The sequence below is a fragment of the Strix aluco genome, chromosome 1 (assembly GCF_031877795.1).
Source record: "Strix aluco isolate bStrAlu1 chromosome 1, bStrAlu1.hap1, whole genome shotgun sequence".
Classification (NCBI taxonomy): domain Eukaryota; kingdom Metazoa; phylum Chordata; class Aves; order Strigiformes; family Strigidae; genus Strix; species Strix aluco.
Genome location: NC_133931.1, coordinates 96,776,732 through 96,794,765, shown reverse-complemented (window position 1 = coordinate 96,794,765; position 18,034 = coordinate 96,776,732). Strand labels below are relative to the sequence as shown.

The window sequence follows — 18,034 nt, the reverse complement described above, 5'->3', positions numbered from 1 at the left end:
TGAAAAAATACTATGTATATTCCTCAGCTGAATTTCGGGAGGAAAGCGTCTCTCTCCCCCTCCCTCCCTCCCTCCCTCCCTCCCTCCCTCCCCCCAGGACCGGTGTTGAAGCGTGTACACGTGCGCGCGTGTGGATTTCATCGCGAATGGCTTTTGTTGCCTTGCGCTCATGGGACTTCGCACCGAGGTGCTACCGAACACGGAGGGAGCAGCAGCCGCTCCGCCGGAGCCGCGCCGGCTTTTGGGCGGGCGCAGTTGGCTCCCCCCGTTTTCCTGGGGAGCGGCTGCGGGGTGACTTGTAGAGAGGACGGAAAAGCGGGGTGCCTGTGCCCTGCTGGGGCCAGGACCTGCCTTTAACAGGGGGGGAAAAAAAACAAAACAAAACAAAACAACACGGCGGGGGGGGGAGGAGGGGGGGGTGGCGGTGAAGAAAAGCGGAATAAAAGCGCGGGGAGCCGGGGCTGGCGGGCGGAGCGCGGGGCCGGGCGCCGGCGGCGCGGAGGCTGCGGCGGGGCAGCGGTGGAGCGGTGCCCGCCGGAGGGAGTTGTTTGGGAGTTGCACAGCCAGTCCGACGGGTTGCGCCGGAGCCCCGGCTTGTCTGGGCCGGGAGAAGCGCTCGCCTTGCTTCTTTTCCCGGCTCCCTCTCTCCCCCCCCTCCTTCCCGCGTCCCTCCCGCCCTCCTTCCCTCCCCGCCTCGCCGCCTCCTGCATTTCTCCCCCCCCGTCTTTTCCCGGATCCTCCGAGAGGGGGGCCGCGGGGAGCCCGGCGGAGGCTCCTTGGGCTCCCCAGCCCCCCCGCCCCGGGCGCCCGCCGGCCTCGGCGCTGGGCTCGAACCGGAGAAGGAGAAGGAGGAGGAGGAGGAGGAGGGCTGGCACCCAGAAGGGGAGACACCCAAAAAAACTTTCGCAGCCGGTTTCCGGGACGCGGGGCACGGAGGCGAGCCGGCTTGGCGGCGCGGGGCGGCCGCCGCGGGGGCAGCGGCGCGGGGAGCCCCTCGGCGGGGCGCCGTCGAGGCATGGACGGGGCGGCGGCGGCGGCGGGCGGCCCCGCGGAGCCCACCCCGCGCAAAGGCGGCGGCGGCGCGGCCGAGGGCGGCAAGAGCCAAGGCGGGAGCCAGCAGCCGCTCTTCTCCCTGGGCTTTGAGGCCGGCTACGCGCAGCAGCCGCAGCCCGAGGTGCGCCCGCGAAGGACCGCGGGGCTGGGGGCAGGGGGAGGCGGCGGCAGGGGGGAAGGGAGGGGAAGGGAAGCGAAGGGGAGGAAGGGGGGATCCCGCGCCCCCTCCCCTCTCCCCTTCTGCCCGTCTCTCCCACCCCCACCTCCTCCGCACCCCCCTCCTGGCTCCCACCCTCTCCCTCTCTCCGGATCTCTTTCTCTTTCACTTTTGCATGCCCTGCAACCTTTTAAAATGTTGCCCCTTTCCTGTGATTCGTCAGACGCAGCAGCATGTCCCCCCTCTCTCTCTCCCGCTCCCTCTCTCTCCCTTTTTGTCTCTCTCTCCCTCTCCCTCTCCCCCATCTCTGATTAGATACACTGATTCTTCATTCAATGGACGTCATTTAGAACAGGCTCTGCCTTGAGTTGCCTTCTCGCTTCACGCTCGATTTCCAGCCATTCTTCCCTTATTAAGTGTTCGTGTAATATTAATAGTCATGAATATCTGCTATTAGGAGTCTCCAGGAAGGCAGCAGATCTGTTATTAGGAGCTCAAGTGAAGCAGCAGCTAAGTCAAAGGAGAAAAAGAAAGAAAGAGACAGAGGAAAAAAAAAAAAAAAAGGATTAAGAAACAAACACACACAAGCTAAAAACAAAGCAAAAAAAGGCAAAAAAAAAAAAAAAGCGCAAAACCAAAAAAAAGGCAAAAAAAAAAAAGCAACCAACTTTGACTCCTCACACCGCGCCAGGATAGAGAGCTCGCCTTGGCAACACCCGATGAAGGGCAGCAGAGATCGGTGCAAGTTCTGATGGATTATAGTGGCGCGCCCGCGGTGCAGGAGCAGCCCCGGCGCCCCGGTCCTGCCGCCCGCGCCTAGCGCCGGGCTCCGGCCGCGCTCCCTCCGCGCCCGCGCCGCGCCCGCACCCGCGGGGCTCCGCCGGGGGCTGCGCGCTCCGCCGGTCCCTTTCCTCTGCCTTTTTTTTTGTTGTTGTTTTGGTTTTTTTCCTACCTTGACTTGTAACCCCCGACTCTTCGCAGATGTTAGTACACAGTTTTTCGGCTATGGTGAGTTGCTTCACGTTTCTCTCGGAGGGGGTCTGGTGTGTGCTGGGTGTTGCTATTGTTGTCGGCGGTGGCGGTGGCGGTCGGGGTTTCGCACCCAGCTTTCCAGAGAGGGCTTTTTTTCCTTTCCTTCATTTTTATAAATTCGGTGGTTTTCCTTTCCCCCCTTCTTTCTTTTTTTTCTCTTCTCCCCCCCCCCCTTTTTTTTTTTTTTTTTTTTTTTTTTTGGTCTGCTTCGAGCGAAAGGCAAAAGGCTTTGCTTGGACCCTACCGCTTCCATTTCTTCACCTTGCCACCTGCAAACGGGATATTTTCAGCTTTCTCGTTTCCCTTTTTCGGGATCGTGGCTCATTCCCCTCGAACCCTCCTCCTCCTCCGCGGAGGCCATGCCTTTTTCCCCGGACATACCTGCGGGCTTTCCTGCCCGGCCGCGGGAGCCGGCAGAGCCGTGCCCAAACGCCCGGCCTCATTTCGGTGCCGCTCCCCCGTCGGGGCGGCGGGGCTCGGGGCGATGCTCCCCACGGCTGCCCGGCGCATTCCTCCGCTGCCCCGGCCGTCGCCGCCGCCACCAGCCCCCCCCGCCCCCCCCCCCGGCCCCCCTTCCCCCCCACTCCGCTCCCAAATCGCCCGCTGGCGAGCGGGGAGCTCGGCCGGGCACCCGGGCGGCTGTCCCCGTAGGTGGGGGACCGTGGCAGTGTCTTCGCCCCCAAACCTTTGTAAAACTCGCGGGGGGAACGACCGGTTTGTTTAGAGCCTATTTCGGCGTCTTCTGGTAACAAAATGGCAGTGGGCTTGGATTTTCCAGGGTTTTCTTGGGATGCGTTACCGGTAATGCCAGCGATAGTATTTGTCTCGGTTCTGCCCAGGGCCAGCGGGAGGATTTTGGGTCGTGGTAGAATTATTATTTTAATAATGCCCGCTTATGAATTATTCTTTTTATTTGCGGGAAATACCTCCTCCTGAAATGCCGGGGCGCGATCTGTTGAGCATCCGCGGTGTATCGCCGCAATGTTTTATTAATTATTATAAGCAGTCTTGTTATAATTATTGCTATTATTGCTGTTATCGTTGTTGCCGTTGTTATTATTATTATTTAAAAAGCGAGACTGCCTCCTAATTGTGTGCGAAGGGAAATCGGAGGCAGAGAAAGCCCCAGACCTGCTCTTCTCCGCCTCGGAGCGGACGAATTGCCCATCTCTGCCCGATAGGTGAAACGCGCAAGCCGATTTTGAAGAGAAACAGTTTGATTTTACCTTTGTTTTTCTTTTCTCCCCCTCCTTCCCCTTCCCCCTCCTCCCTCCCCCCCCCCCCCCCCAACGCCGCCCCCCCCCACCTCAGGAGCGCCACGACAGTACCAGCAACGGGACAGCCCGGCTACCCCAGTTGGGGACCGTGGGTCAGTCTCCCTACACCAGCGCCCCGCCGCTCTCCCACACCCCCAACGCCGACTTCCAGCCCCCCTACTTCCCCCCTCCTTACCAGCCCATCTACCCCCAGTCTCAGGACCCCTACTCCCACGTGAACGACCCCTACAGCCTCAACCCCCTCCACGCCCAGCCGCAGCCCCAGCACCCAGGATGGCCGGGACAGAGGCAGAGCCAGGAGACGGGGCTGCTCCACACGCACCGGGGTTTGCCCCACCAGCTCTCGGGGCTCGACCCACGCAGGGACTACCGGCGGCACGACGACCTGCTCCACGCCCCGCACGGGCTGGGCTCGGGGCTGGCCGACCTGCCCCTCCACTCCATCCCCCACGCCATCGAGGACGTGCCGGTAAGCCAAGGGGACGCCCCGGGGCCCGCTCGCCCCTCTTCCCCCGTGTCCCCCTCCCCACGGGAGCCGAACTTCGGGGGGGGGAGGGAGGGAGGGGGACCCCCCCAAAAAAAGAGGGGGAGGGAAGAAGAGAAACGTGTCCCCCCCACCTGCCCCGGGAAAGGCGAAGCCCCCACCTAGAACAATAGGTTCTCGCAGCTCGTCCCTGCGCGACGCCTCCCCGCTAATGCGCCCGCTAAAATATAAATAAATCAAATTACTGTCATCATTAACAATATCTTTCCTTCTCAATGACAATAAGCTGTTACGATTGGAAGAATATATAATATCACCACCGGGCCGTGCATTTGGGGATTTCTCGCTGCCTTGGGAAAAACACGAGTTTGAAACGCGAGATCTCATTAAATGTCCTCCCAGGCAAACGTAAAGGGGGAAGGAAGAAAAAGAAAAAAAAAAAAAGTGGGTGAAAGTGGCCTAAGAAGGAAAAATCGGTTTCTCGTGATTACAGAATTGGCATATGGGATAACGACATCCAAAGTTGTAAGAGGGTACAGGCAGATCCTCTTCTCTAAAGGAATTAATTGACAAATCAGGGAAGAGGTATACTAAAACGCTGCCGCCTCCTTTTAGCAGCGGTGCAAAGGGATGACCTCATAAATCATTAGCTATAGGTTATCAAATTCGAGCCAGACCTGCTACACCCTATATTGAATTAAATGTTGAGAGCCTATTGGAGGATGCATTATTTGGGGGGCCTAATTCTGTTATCGATAAATACGGATTAAAAAAATGATTTCTAATTAAGCATGACATTAGTGCACGGGCTATTTACAAAGCAAGCCAGGGCTATTGTTCAGTTAGGAAAGTGGCTTTATGCAATGTGATAGGTCGTGATCAAAGTTCATCTTTCTGGGTTTCTCCCCGAAAATGGAATTAGAACATGGCAATAAATTTATTAAAGCCCACAGAGCTCGTGCTGAGGGACTGAAGCTGCTCGACTTGCAGGAGGAAAGAGGAGGAGGGAACTGTGGTATCTGGATGTGATTTTTGCTGAAATGCCATCCCAAATTACAGGATCAAATATTACAACAATATATTTGCTGACAGTTTAATGAGTACAGTTTCGTGTTGCAAGGATAATGTTCAGATGAACTTACCTATTTTTGGGGGTCATTTTGAAACCTTTTGTAAATTATACTCGGGGAAAACACTGAATTTATTACAGCGCTCATCTGGCTAAATTAGCCACAGAAAATTGCTGGTTATGTTTAGCAGTTTTGCAATAAACGCATACGTTTCCCAAAGTGGAGGATTTAGTAAGCAATTTGGATCCGTTAAAAGCAGGTCGATTCTTTAAACTTGATATAAAATAACATGGAGGCAATAGTAAGAATAAACTAATTTGTTGACTGCAAGCCCCTGATTGCAGCAGGAGGAACATGACCTAAAATGTTCTCTTGAATTCTCCCTCTCCTCAATTGTGCTCTGTGGCAGTGGGCTGATTCGGGAAGCCTCCTCTGCAGATCTATGAATTAATAGTGTTGCTATACTTCGTGAAAACTAAATGCCATCTGGTTTAAATCCTTAAACCAGCCCAGCCAATTTTTTTTTTTATTTTTTTTTTCTCTGTAAAACTGAATCGGCAGGCTGCATGAAGGAAAGCATAAAAATAAGAGGATGTATCTTTTAAGAGTATTTCATGTAGTTATGAAAAAAAAAATCCTTTACAGAAAGCTGGGTCGGGGAAGGGTCATTTTTGAATTTTTCTGTTGCTGCAACAGTTAACCTTTAATAAAAACAACCGCTAAATATTTAAGAAAATCAAGTAGATGGTGAAAATTATTTAATCATAAATATCTCTGTGGGATTTTAAACTTAACAGTCCTCCCTGTATGGAATATGTGTAGAAATAACACAAATAAAAGTATTATGCCACACTACATTTACTTTATGGGTTTAGGGTGCATGCATAAAGGGATCATATTTCCCCATATAGTTAAAACACAAGAACTGCAGCAGTAGTCATTTCTGAACATTTCTCAATTTAATTATACTTAAATCCAGAAGCACTTTAGGCAAGTTACAAATGAGAGCATTGAGTATAATAAAACCTGTAATAAAGCAACTTAGTACCATCCACCCGGAATCATTGAGATCAGGCACAATTAACAGGAGCATAAATCCAAGACAGAATGGAAAATGTTAGAATCAGTATTATTGTTGGACAAAGACTAGAGAAGGAAGTAATAGTTTTTTAAATGGTAATGCCTGGGTTTTGTAACGATTGCGAAATCTTCTATCTCAGCAGCACTGGTGTTAATTTGTAAACACAGCCAGACATTATATTGCCTGTCAGTTTTTGGAATTAGAAAACATGATTTCATTTGACTTTCTAATCACGTCGTGACTCCGCCGCGCGAACCCCAGCTGTAGCCGCGACCGCGGAACCTGCGAGGGGACAATAGTGGGGGACGCGGGGTGCGTGGGGCGGCGTGGGGCCCCCCAGGTGCCGCACCGGTCCCAGCTCCTTTGTGCTTTTCCCTCCCGCGGGCGCGGGCGCAGCGGCGGGGAAGGGCCGGGCCGGGCCGGGCCGGGGCCGCGTCCCGGGGAGGAAGGGAGGGGAGGGGGGGAGCCCGCAGGAGCTGGAGCCCACTCGGTCGTTGGGTTCGGCCCGGGGGCGTGGGGGTGCTTTATCATTTTGTTCCTATTTCTTGGGGAACAGGGGAAGAGCGGGGAGGGATGCAGGACTCCTCACGGTAAAGGAAATCGCCCCCCAAATCCCATCTCCCCCTCGCCGGGGGATCTGTAGTTTCCCTCCTCGCACCGTGCATGGGGAGAGGGGACACAACTTCTCCCGCACCCCAGCCCAGCCCTCCCTGCCTTTTGTTGTGGTTGTACATTTACATCCCTGCCTGTTCCTTTTGTTGCAGCACGTAGAAGACCCCGGTATTAACATCCCAGATCAAACTGTAATTAAGAAAGGTAAGCCGTTTCCTTGCGCATACCAAACATGTCGTCACAGGCTGGGGAGTGCTCGCAGGGAGGACTCACCCGGCCTCCACCCCCCCCCCCCCCCCAGCCCCCCGGCCCCGGGCTCCTTCCTCTGGCACGTACTGTTGGCCAAAAGGTTGGAGGCAGAGAAAGAAAACGGGCAATGCGGGTTGAAATCTGCCCTCTTAAATGGCCACGTTCGCCGGGTATTTTAATTATTGTTGTCGTTAACGAGGAAAAATGTTAGCAGATGAGCTAGAAAATCCAAGCCGGTATTTTAGTGCATTAGCGAACAGTTGGGTTTCGTGTCTTGCCCCGTGCATCTGGCTGAGCGACGGGGTGTAATCGTTGTTGGGAAACTGGGCTGTGAAAGAGAAATAGTTGTTCCTCCTTCTCCGGGTTTTCTGATGTAAATCGCGGCGGCGGTGAGGTGGGCTGCTGGAGAACAAGGGGCGAGTTCCAGGGAACTGGTGTCTGTCCGTCAGGGTGGTTTGGTTTTCGTTGGCTTTGTGCGCTTTTGCTTCGCTTGGAATTGAATTGCTTGGAGGCTGGTCCCCCAAACCGTGGAAAATACTTATGGCGTGTTTTCACTCAATTTTCTTTTCCCGTCTTTCTTCGGACAACCGAAGGATTTGGGAAAGGTGGCACAGGGCTGTTTGCAAGGGAGGTTCTCGGTGGAAAGCGCTTGGTTTGCGTTTGGATCCTGCGTAGGGAGCTGCTGTTGGGAGCGAAACTCGCAGGGCTGAGCACGTAGCTACCTCCTGCCTACTCCGAGGGGTGCCACGGCCGTGCAGCCGCCTGCAGTTTGGGTACCCCGGCCGCCACCGGAGCAAGGTGCTGAATAGAGCTGCTCTCCCCTCTAGCCCTAACGGCTCTTACAGCCAGGGAGCTCAAAGTTTCATTTCCCCCCCACCCCCGTCTGTAAAGCCTTTGTCACGTCAAATTAGATGTGCAAGGGATAAATCTTAAGAGATGCTCTTTCCAAGTCGACATGATAATTGGCTCTTTTATTAGTAATCTCAAGAGTTCGTTTAACTCCTGTTGTATCTATTAGCCTTCCCAGAGCTATTAATGTCACAAGTGATCTATCCAAAACGGAGAGAGCCCCCTGCCCGGTTGGACTGTGTCCGCGAAGAGTAGTGGGGTAGGGCGGAGGAGAAAGGGAAGGCGACCGGGAGACCGGAGGCCGGCGGGCACCGCATCCCGAATGGCGGCACGGTCCCTCCCCGCCCGGGTCGGGTCGCCCCTGCACAGCGGCCGCTGGGCAGGGACCAGCCTTTATTTTGGGGAGCGACCGGCGCCTTAGCAAGCAGTCGTCCCCTCCCCCGACGGCGTGCGCCCGCTCCGGGCTGGCGGGGGGGCGGCGGATTATTTTTTTAATTGCTGCGGGTTGCCCCGCTCTCTCCCTGCTGCTCCCGGCGAGCGTTGGGGTGCCGCCGGCCGCCCTGTCCCCGCTCCCTCCATCCTGCCCCGTGGGCGCTGCGGGGCCGGGTGCGGGGCTCGGGTGCCCGGCGGTGGCGGCGGCCTCCCCCCCACCCCCCCACCCCCCCCCAAATACCCAGCCCCCGGCTCCCCACCCGCTCCTCACCCTCACCTCCCTGCTCCTCCCTCCCTTGCAGGCCCCGTGTCCCTCTCCAAGTCTAACAACAACGCCGTCTCCTCCATCCCCATCAACAAGGACACGCTCTTCGGCGGGGTGGTGAACCCCAACGAGGTCTTCTGCTCGGTGCCGGGCCGCCTCTCGCTGCTCAGCTCCACCTCCAAGTACAAGGTCACGGTGGCGGAAGTGCAGAGACGCCTCTCGCCGCCCGAGTGCCTCAACGCCTCCCTGCTGGGCGGAGTGCTGCGGAGGTGAGGGGCGGGGAGCGCGGGAGGCGGGATGGCGGACTAGAACGCCCGGGCCGGGCAGCGCCGGGCTGCGCCGGGCGGGAGGGAGGGGAGGGAGGAGGAGGAAGAGGAGGAGGAGGAGGGTGAGGGCCCACGCGAGGCGGTGGCTGGTGGGGGGGGGGCGCAGCGCCCGCCGCTAGGGGTCGGTGCGCGCGCGGCCGCCGGGGCAGGGCTGCGAAGCGGCGGGGGGGGGCGCTGTAGCCATGGCAACGCGCAGCCTTGTGTGGCCCCCGTGCCCCGCTTTGGGGGGCCCGGCGCGTGTGCGTGTGTGTGTCCCCACGCTGTCCCGTCACGGCGATGAGCACCCCCCCCCATACACCCCGCACCCCCCGGGGAGCGGGGAGGTTACTGGTGGGCACCCACGCTGCTGCCTGCCGCCCTGGGCCTGCGGCCTCACCCAGGCAATTGCGCAGCGCCCGGGCAGGGAATAACATTCAGGATTAATTAAACCAGTTCCCACCTCCACGGCCCGGCTGGGTCCGGCTCTGTGGAAAAGCCGCAGATGGGCCACGCAGGGATTAGTGTGAGGGCAGTGATGCGCCGTGGCGGTAACGGGGGCTGCTGACCCTACAAACGGTTCTCCTCCCGTAAGGCCTGGGCCGCTGCCCGTGGGCTGTGGGGAGAAGCTGCCCCCGGGTCTGTGGCGCCTTGGGAGCTCAGGCGGCTGCCTCCGGGGTCCGGCCCTGGCCATGATGTGCCCAGAGCTCCCAGCCAGCCTGGGCGCTGATCCGGACCTCAGCGAGGGCCCCTGTTCCCTAGACATGGAGCCATCCAAAGCCCCATCCTTATGTCTGAGACTCAGCTTTCAGCAACACTCGCTCTTCAGCCCCCCACAACCATGCCCCCCCCCCACCCCCCACCCCCCACCCCTTTACTCCCCTCCGTGGGAAGGTGATATGTCGGGGTGATCTGCAGGCAGGAGCCAAAGCGGGAGTGGGTCATCCCTGCCAGCCCCGTTTCTCAGTGCCTTTCTGTGCGGAGCAGGGCGAAGTCTAAAAACGGAGGGAGATCTCTGAGGGAGAAACTGGACAAAATAGGATTAAACTTGCCAGCCGGGAGGCGTAAAGCTGCTAATGTTACCTTGCTCACGTCGCTTGTGGAGGGTAAGTGACTAAAAGAGCTGGGAGGGCCCGTTTGGAAAATGTGCCTGTTGCTTTTGCCTAATGGGAGAAGACTTGGGTTGGTGTTTTTCCCCAAGTCAGTGCTGCTTGTTGGAAATTGGAAGGGCGTTATTTTCTCTGCCTTATAAAAAAAACCCAAACATGTTAATTGTGTGCCTTTGTTTTTGGTTTTAACCTGAAATGGGCTTGTGCGAGTCCTGCAGACTCAGCATCGCGTTCTACCATTTATTTGCTTTTAAGTCTCTAAGCTAGTAATTTTCAGGGCCCCATCTTTCTCCCTCGTTTAAGTGAGTAATCCCTCCCCAGAGTAAGCTGATCTCATTGGGAGCAGCATGGGAAGGATCCCTGCGAACGGGGGCTGTGGGCTCAGCCCATAAGAGACCCCCGAGTGTCAAGTTGGAAGTTACGGGGAGCAGAGCCTCTAATGCTTCACTGCCATCCTTCTGCCACAGGTGGACAACCAAGCAATTTTAAATGTCAGAAATTGCAGCTACTTTAAGTTTGTTCTCCCTCCCAGCCCGGAGCCACATAACAGTAAATCATTTAACTTTTCTGACATCTGCATTTGAGAAATGCGTGACCATTACTTCCTGAATTAATTTGGGAATCCTTGACCTCAGCCATGAATTAATGGTGTCCTGAAAGCCTCAAAGTTGCACCACCACCACCCCCCACTCCCTTTGGTTCTCATTTTCAGAACACGTGTTCCCTTGGCTATATCGGTCTCCTCTACTTCGCTCTGGCCAGAAAAGGTGCAACTTACTTTTAATGCCTTGGGACACCCTGTGCTGTCAGAACCGGGAGGTGGGAAGCTCAAGGGTTGTCAGTCGTTTAGTTTTGAAGCAGTTGATGTGTCACACTGACTGGCAAAAAGTAAGCTCAAGGCCAGCAAATAGATCCTCCTCCTTTCCCCTCACTTACGGATTCGACTGCATTTTAGACCGCTTCAGTCTGCAAAGCGCTTTTAAGCTCGGCCCGGGCTGTGCGCAGGTTTGGCTTAAGTTTGGTTGTGTAGGAGGGAATTTGTTGTTTTGTTTTGTTGTCACTTCGTATTCTGTGAGAAATGTTTCATGTTCAAAGAGACGGGGAAAGAAGCGCTGCGCAATGCCAGGCTTCGGTTTTTTAAACATCAGGATTAGTGGCCGCACTATATTTATACTGCGTGAAAATTACTGCGTCTTCACGTTTTTGAAAAGGCTTTGAAATTGCATCAACGTGCTGTAGTAAAAAATCACTAGGGGAAAACTTGTAAAAAGTCTAGATTTGGTAGATGCTTAACATTATTTGTGATCTTAATGAATATGGAGAAGGTTTTATGGTAATCTATTGTTCTGTTTGGCTTTCACATACAATGGCTTTAAAAGAATGATTTTTTTTAAAAAAAAAAAAACAAACCAAAACAAAACCAGCGGCCGGATCTCCAGATAACTTAGCGATGGTAGCTAATTTTGGGGGGATGATAGTATAAACACTGCTGGGGCTTTGAGTCCTGTAGCGATGAGGCAGTTTCTAGAGTACTGTTATTGTTTATGATCCGCTCCATTTTATGGAAACAAGCTCACTGGACTGAGGCTTTGAAGCTCTAATTGGCGCATGCGTTCTTCCGGAGCTAGAGCTAATGGCAGGAAGCCCTGCAGTAAAAACCAACTGGTTCAGGAAATTAAAACCAAAGATTTGAAAATCAACAAAACAGACAGACTCGGTGGAATGACCCTAAAATTCTCATGGTTAATCGTTTGGGGGTGAACATATAATTATATGTGATCAAGTTAAATTTTAAACACTTAGCTGTTTAATGCATTTTATTTAGAAGAGCTCTAGGAGTAATTATGATCAATATTAATCATTGATGCATTGCAAAAGAATATAGGGACATGGCTGAGGCAAACAAACATTTCCAGAGTAAATAGCTGTGAATGAAATGTAGGTAAATGACAGTATATGGGTACGGATATTTAAATCTAAGCACACGTCCTAGGTGAATGGAGCCTGCCTGTCTAAAAGTATCTGTTAGTCAATGTAAACTTTAAAAAATTCTGATGTGAGATTTCTCTTGTAATGATTGTCGTGAAAATACACATTTGCATTGCCCTCGACTGAAGCAAAGAAAACTCCTGCGAGATAAGATGTGATTAGCATTTCTTACCCTACCTTTTTCACAGAAAAAAGTCCAAACCTTTTAGAAGAAAAGCCCAGCTAGAATGTAGTGCCTTTTTTTTTTTTTTTCCTAATGGATTTTTGCCTCTGTGCAGTGTGTACTGATGAGCTGTGTGTTTCCCTCCCATCCCCACCCATGCCTCCCTTTTCAGGAGAAGCCGTACATCTCGCTAGAGATTTTGGGTACGTTTGTGAGACAGAATTTCCTGCCAAAGCAGTAGCTGAATTTCTCAACCGACAACATTCCGATCCAAACGAGCAAGTCACAAGAAAAAACATGCTTCTAGCTACAAAGTAAGACATTTAACTTTCTGGCATGTTGCTCAAAAGTGAGGGGAGGGTGACAGACCCGGGTTTGGGGCTTTTATTTGAGAGCGTTTGCCACGTACATAGCCAGTGGCTGATGGCTTTGCAAATTGCGAGGGGGTGTATTTGCCCTCCTGCTATAGGAGAACTCCATAGAACAGCTTGCTTTCCATTGAGTCAGTTCCTGCAGATTACCTTGAAAGCGAGTCGTGAAAATTGTGGGTGGATGTTTAGTTAAAGAAAAAGCAATAATTCTTCAGAGAAAATAATTTTCGGGGCCTTTTCACTTAGCTTATCGGTTTAGGTAGAAGGGGAAGGCTTCCCATTGACAGTAAAATAAAACTGGCACATTAAACTGATTTCAGTTCATTAAAATCGGCAATGGTTCTTTCTGCCTAAGCAGCTCTGTTACTTAGTGAATATAGGGATATTAAAAATATATTTTAAATGGCAATCTGTACGCAGTTAAAATGCTACCAGAGTTTATCATTGGTGGGGCTGCCTAGACTTCCAGGTGGTGTGTGAAAAGAAAATGATTGTTTTGATATGTTTGCTGGAAATTAAAAGGGTTGTTTAGTAGCCCTTAATTACCAATGGAGGTGTCACCAAAGGGCACAGTGCCAGAGGGCGCAGGCAGAAGATGGGAACCGCTTTATGGCTGGAAGACATTAACGCGGGTTTTAGAATACAAACTGTTTCAACACGCCTCTGAGCTCTCTGGCTATAAGGTGTGTTATTTCCCCAACCATTTGTGCAGCGAGTGGATGATATAACCTAACTTCTGCACTGTGCCCTCGTATCCTCTCTTCCCACCTCCCTGGTAGGAAATTTCCAGACCCCAGTTAGCGTCAACCTTCGCCTCTGTGGGAAGGTCCCCTTGGATTTGGAGAGATAGATGTACATACATAAATGTTTCAGAATACCCTAATTTAAAGCCTCGATTCCCCTCTCAGCCCTTGCTCCTTCTTCCCGACGCACAGGCGTGTTTTAGCCTTGTGAAGGAAGAGGCCCGCGCCTCTCTCCAGTTCCAAATAAAAAGGATCTTCCAAGACATGGATAAATCCCTGAACCTCCCTTTAGGTATCGCGCCCCATTTATTCCCTTCCTCCCTGCTGGGGAACTTTAAACTGGGCGTCTGCCCCAAAACCCAGCTCGGCAGGGACGCGTGTTTGTGGGGAGGATGTGGGGGGGCTGCCATAGGGGTAGGCGGGAGGTGTGCGTATCTGTGTGCCTGTTATTTGTCTGTGTGTTGGCTGGGGCCGGGGCGTGATGCGTGTGTGCAACCGTGTGTGCGTGCGAGGCGAAGGGAAGAGGTTTGTGCGTGCCGGGGAAGTGTGAGAATTAGGGGGAAGGATGTATAGAGAGGCGAGAGAGAGGCGAGAGAGCGTGTGTGTGCTCGGGGGCAGCAGCCCCCTTGATCCAGGGGCTTGTGTAATCTAGCAGGGTGCATGCACAGGCTTTGCTGCTGCCAGTGACGGTTCATTTCTCTCCCTCTCTCTTCCCCTCCCTCCCTGCCTCCCTCCCTCTGTCTCTCTGCTCCATTTGTGCTACAGACAGATCTGTAAAGAGTTCACCGACCTGCTGGCTCAGGACCGATCTCCCCTGGGGAACTCGCGGCCCAACCCCATTTTGGAGCCGGGCATCCAGAGCTGCCTGACCCACTTCAACCTCATCTCGCACGGCTTCGGGAGCCCGGCGGTGTGTGCTGCCGTCACCGCCCTGCAGAACTATCTCACCGAGGCGCTCAAGGCCATGGACAAAATGTACCTCAGCAACAATCCCAACAGCCACACAGACAACAGCACCAAAAGCGGCGACAAAGAGGAGAAGCACCGAAAGTGAGGATCCCCCCCCCTCCTCTCCCTTCCCCCTCATAGCCCATCGATCCATTCATCTCCCTCCTCCCTCTCCCCTGCACCCAGCACCCCAGGCTACAGCAAGAGAATGAGCGTCCTTCTGCCAATCCTGTTCTCTGACTCTGCAGGACTGCTCTGCCCTCTCCCCAAACCCCTTCCCAGCATCCACATTTCCATTTGCTCCCTCTTGACTTCCCCCCCCCTCCCCGCTGCCACCATCGTTTTACCCCAGTTTGGAGCCCAAGAGAACAGAACAGGGGGATGGAGCCAGCAAAGAAAAAAAGTTCTGTCTTGAGTTTGTGAACTTTTTTTTAAATAAAAGAAAAGGAGGAAAAAAAACAAAAACAAAAACAAAACAAAAAAAAGAAAAGGACTTTTTTTTCTAAAAATATATAAAAAAAATTAAAAAAAAAAACCAAAAGAAATAAATAATACTTTAAAAATTCTATGAGCTTCACCGGACTGAATCACCACCTTCCCTTACATAAACTTCAGTTAAGATTGTAGCCATATTAAAATCGAAAAAAAGTGAAAAAAGTGCAACAGCAGCAGCAACAGCAAACAAACAAAAGGCAAAAAGGACTGATGACATTTTATCAGTATTGTGAATAAACTTGAACACAAAACACAAGCAGTTCCATGTCATATCTTCAGTTGTAGAACTTTTTCCTGTCCAAGGTAAAGCGACCAACTTGAACTTTCTATTGCAACACGATTCACGGTTATTATATAAGGGAATCAGTGTTCATGTATGTATATATTTATTTATGTGTAATTTAATGGGAATTGTAAATATGGTGAGTCTGTTTTAAGCCTTTTTTTATTTATCTGGTGATCTCGTTTACCTCTTGTTTAGTGGGTTTTAAATCTTCCCCTCTTAGTTCATCATGTGGTTCATGGTACTTATTTAGATATCAGAGGTTTTTTGGGGGTTTTTCTCTGGGATTCATCATTTTTAGCCCTGTTGTAGCATGTTAAAGGCGACAATGAAGCAGCTGAACAAATAAAGAACCATGAATTTTTATATATAATTAGTATGACATTTAGTTTCTCATTAAAGATAAAATAAAGTGATGTTGGACCCTGGCAAGGTTTTTAAACATGTTAGTGGTTTTACAACCCTTATGTGTTGTGGAAAATGAAAGAAGAAGTTATTTTCATCCACTGTCCTTTTCCCGAAAGCACCATCAGAGCAATAAATTAATATTGTCTTTTAAAACAAGATTTAGCTTTTCTTTCCTTTTTTTCCCCCCTCTTTATTTTTTTCTCCTTTCTCCCTTTCTTTTGTTTTTCTTTTTCTCCTTTTTTTCTTTTTTTTTTTTTTTTCCAAAGAACTTCAAACATTCGGGACCACCTGGTATCCTGTATTTCCACTGGCCATATTGGAAGCAGTTATAGTTGTATTGTATTGAGTTGTGCCGGCAGTAGTTTCCATGCCTATCAATGTATCATAGTCCTTTGTTGCCCAGATAAATAAATATTTGATACGCTTTATGTCGATTTTTTTATTCAGTGGCTGTCTTTACCCAGGCGTATTTTTGTTCTTGGCAGTATTTTTTATTCAGTATGGTTACAGTAATTGAGTTTAACTCTCCCTTGACAATTGCTCCTTGCAATAAGCAGCTGAACCCATTGTTTCCCTCAAGTATAATAAAAACTTACTTTCAACTTGGAGTTCAGAGCAGGGTATCATTTAGATATTCCACTGAGTCTGTATTCAGACAAATGACACAATAAAGCACAATGTATTCTTTTGGATAAAAAATTGTCTGTACTACTAACAAAATGACACACTATCTTTTCTTTAACCAAAACATAATTTTATTTAAAAAATAAAGTTTTATTTTATTTATGTTGACCTCTAGGTTTTTATTTATGTTTATATATAGCATGCAGAATTATAAGCCTATAAAATTTTGTACATGTAGTTGTCCTAACGGGGAGCAGAGATTAAAAAAACCCCATTATCTCAAAAAGGAAATTTTAAAAAGAATCATTGCTGAGCAGATATTGAAAATTAGGTGCTATGAAAAAAATTATATACTGGTGAATCAGAGCCGGGTGCTCCCTCCCCCTCAAGAAAAAACAAAAGCTCCGTAGTCGATGCCAACAAAATCATCTCACGGTTGTGAACTTTAGCGAAATCTTGCAGGAGACAGATTATTTCTGATTGATGGTTCGTGTTTTAGCAGAATGCACAGATTGACATTTTGAGACGGTTGTGTCAGTTTATAAGGGACTGAAATTTTTATCTTGAGTTTCTTCTTGTGGAAACCAGTTGTAAAATAGGGAAGTTTGCTTTAAAAAAAAAATGGATTGTACATCTTGAAGATGAGCTGTAAAAACGTGAGAATTCAGACTTTGAATCTATTTTCTTTGGCCCAGGGCATAGGTGGAATCAGGATCAGGCTGTATTATATTATATCACAGGAAAGGAGGCTAATGCAGTTTAGAATGTAAAGGCATTTTAAAGAGATAGTCTGTAAGTGCTGGTGATATTTTGGTGGTGGTGGTGGCTGATTTTTCTCTCTTTCTCTTTTCTTCCCTCCCTGACACTCTCTCTCTGCCCCCTTTTTTTTCTTTTTTGCTCAGGCAGAAATTGAGGAGGTTAAGAGGGAGGTGTTTACAATGAAGCTGCAAAGAGAATTAACATTTGCTCATATATTTTGACGTTTGGTAGGGCTGGTGAAGCAAAGCATTAGATAAAGCCCAAGATGTTTCATTTTGCTTTGGTAATCTACTTATGGAAGGCAGTGTAAAATCAATCTTGCCAAGCAGAAAGAGAGTTGGTGGAGTCTAAATTCTATTTTCGAGAGCCAGCCAGTTTATAAAAATGGTGAATATTTTTTTCCTATAAATTGAAAGTGGATCTTTTGAATGCAAAGCTGCAATTGTTTTAAAAACAGTTATTTATTATTTCCAAGAGAGACTGGTTAACTGTAAAGTAGATGTAACAAAATAATGAGGTGAATGAACCCTAACTGTACATATTCTTGACATAAATGAAATGCACAGTATTGTAGCAGGTGAAGTGAAGCATTGTCTATCAGGGCTGTTTTTCTTGGCTGCATCTCAGATTGTGTGTGGGATCCTAACCTCAGGCACAATAGCATTCATAAACAGCAATACATTGCTGCTCTTTCTACAGCAACACATAAATACTCATTTTTAAACGAAAACAATCTTATTAAATACCATTCATTCATATCTGGATTTACAGATGCTTGTTACTTTTTGAAACCTGTACCCAATATAATCGTTTTATACTGGGCAATGTATAAAGCAGTCTTATGCTAGAACATTATAAGGTCATAATAAATAATGTTTTAAAGATATAATTAGCTACTTTATGCTAGGAGAGCGCATTTTAAGTATCCTGCTGCTGCATTAGCAAGCCACCAGAAAACAGAAATGAAATGACCTTGCATAGATTTCTTTATTACTATTATTTCTAAGGAAGGATTTTACAGGCGATAATGGAAATCAGACTGGCTTTGGTTCAGCCTCTTCTGCTGTGACCAATATGCAGTTACTAAAACGTGCTAATTACTTTAGCGTTCTTTGGATGCATTTTTAACGTCGTGATCAAGGCGCAGCAGTGAAATTCTAGGTCATGCTTTTATACACTAAACAGAAGTCTGCTGTTATTTTTTTCCCCCAGATTGGCTGAAATGAGGGTGAGCAGTGGCTGAATGTTAGACCGTTGCTGCCACGCTAAGCTAATTCCT

At 50.1% G+C, this 18,034-nt stretch overlaps 2 protein-coding genes across 2 annotated transcripts in view; both read left to right on the top strand.

Annotated features, from left to right (window-relative positions):
* The window catches only part of LOC141930913 (uncharacterized), a 6,286-nt gene extending 4,497 nt beyond the window's left edge, over positions 1–1,789 (top strand). The window contains exons 3-4 of the mRNA XM_074842826.1: positions 303–1,174; positions 1,668–1,789. Coding sequence (XP_074698927.1) covers positions 303–1,174; positions 1,668–1,700 — 905 coding nt within the window. The 3' untranslated portion in view covers positions 1,701–1,789. The remainder of the gene's footprint in view (positions 1–302; positions 1,175–1,667) is intronic.
* Positions 1,414–15,798, top strand: TFAP2A (transcription factor AP-2 alpha). The gene is made up of 7 exons (XM_074828171.1): positions 1,414–2,218; positions 3,554–3,988; positions 6,919–6,970; positions 8,599–8,830; positions 9,851–9,969; positions 12,297–12,438; positions 14,004–15,798. The coding sequence occupies exons 1-7, from the start codon at positions 2,192–2,194 to the stop codon at positions 14,290–14,292; spliced, it is 1,296 nt and encodes a 431-aa protein (XP_074684272.1). The 5' UTR covers positions 1,414–2,191; the 3' UTR covers positions 14,293–15,798.
* The last annotated feature ends 2,236 nt before the right edge of the window (positions 15,799–18,034 follow it).

Coding starts and splice junctions, on each gene's coding strand:
- TFAP2A (XM_074828171.1), top strand. CDS start 2,192: ATGTTAGTACACAGTTTTTCGGCTATG. Junction 8,831..9,850: donor CTGGGCGGAGTGCTGCGGAG/GTGAGGGGCGGG, acceptor TGTGCGGAGCAG/GGCGAAGTCTAAAAACGGAG. Junction 9,970..12,296: donor GCTCACGTCGCTTGTGGAGG/GTAAGTGACTAA, acceptor CTCCCTTTTCAG/GAGAAGCCGTACATCTCGCT.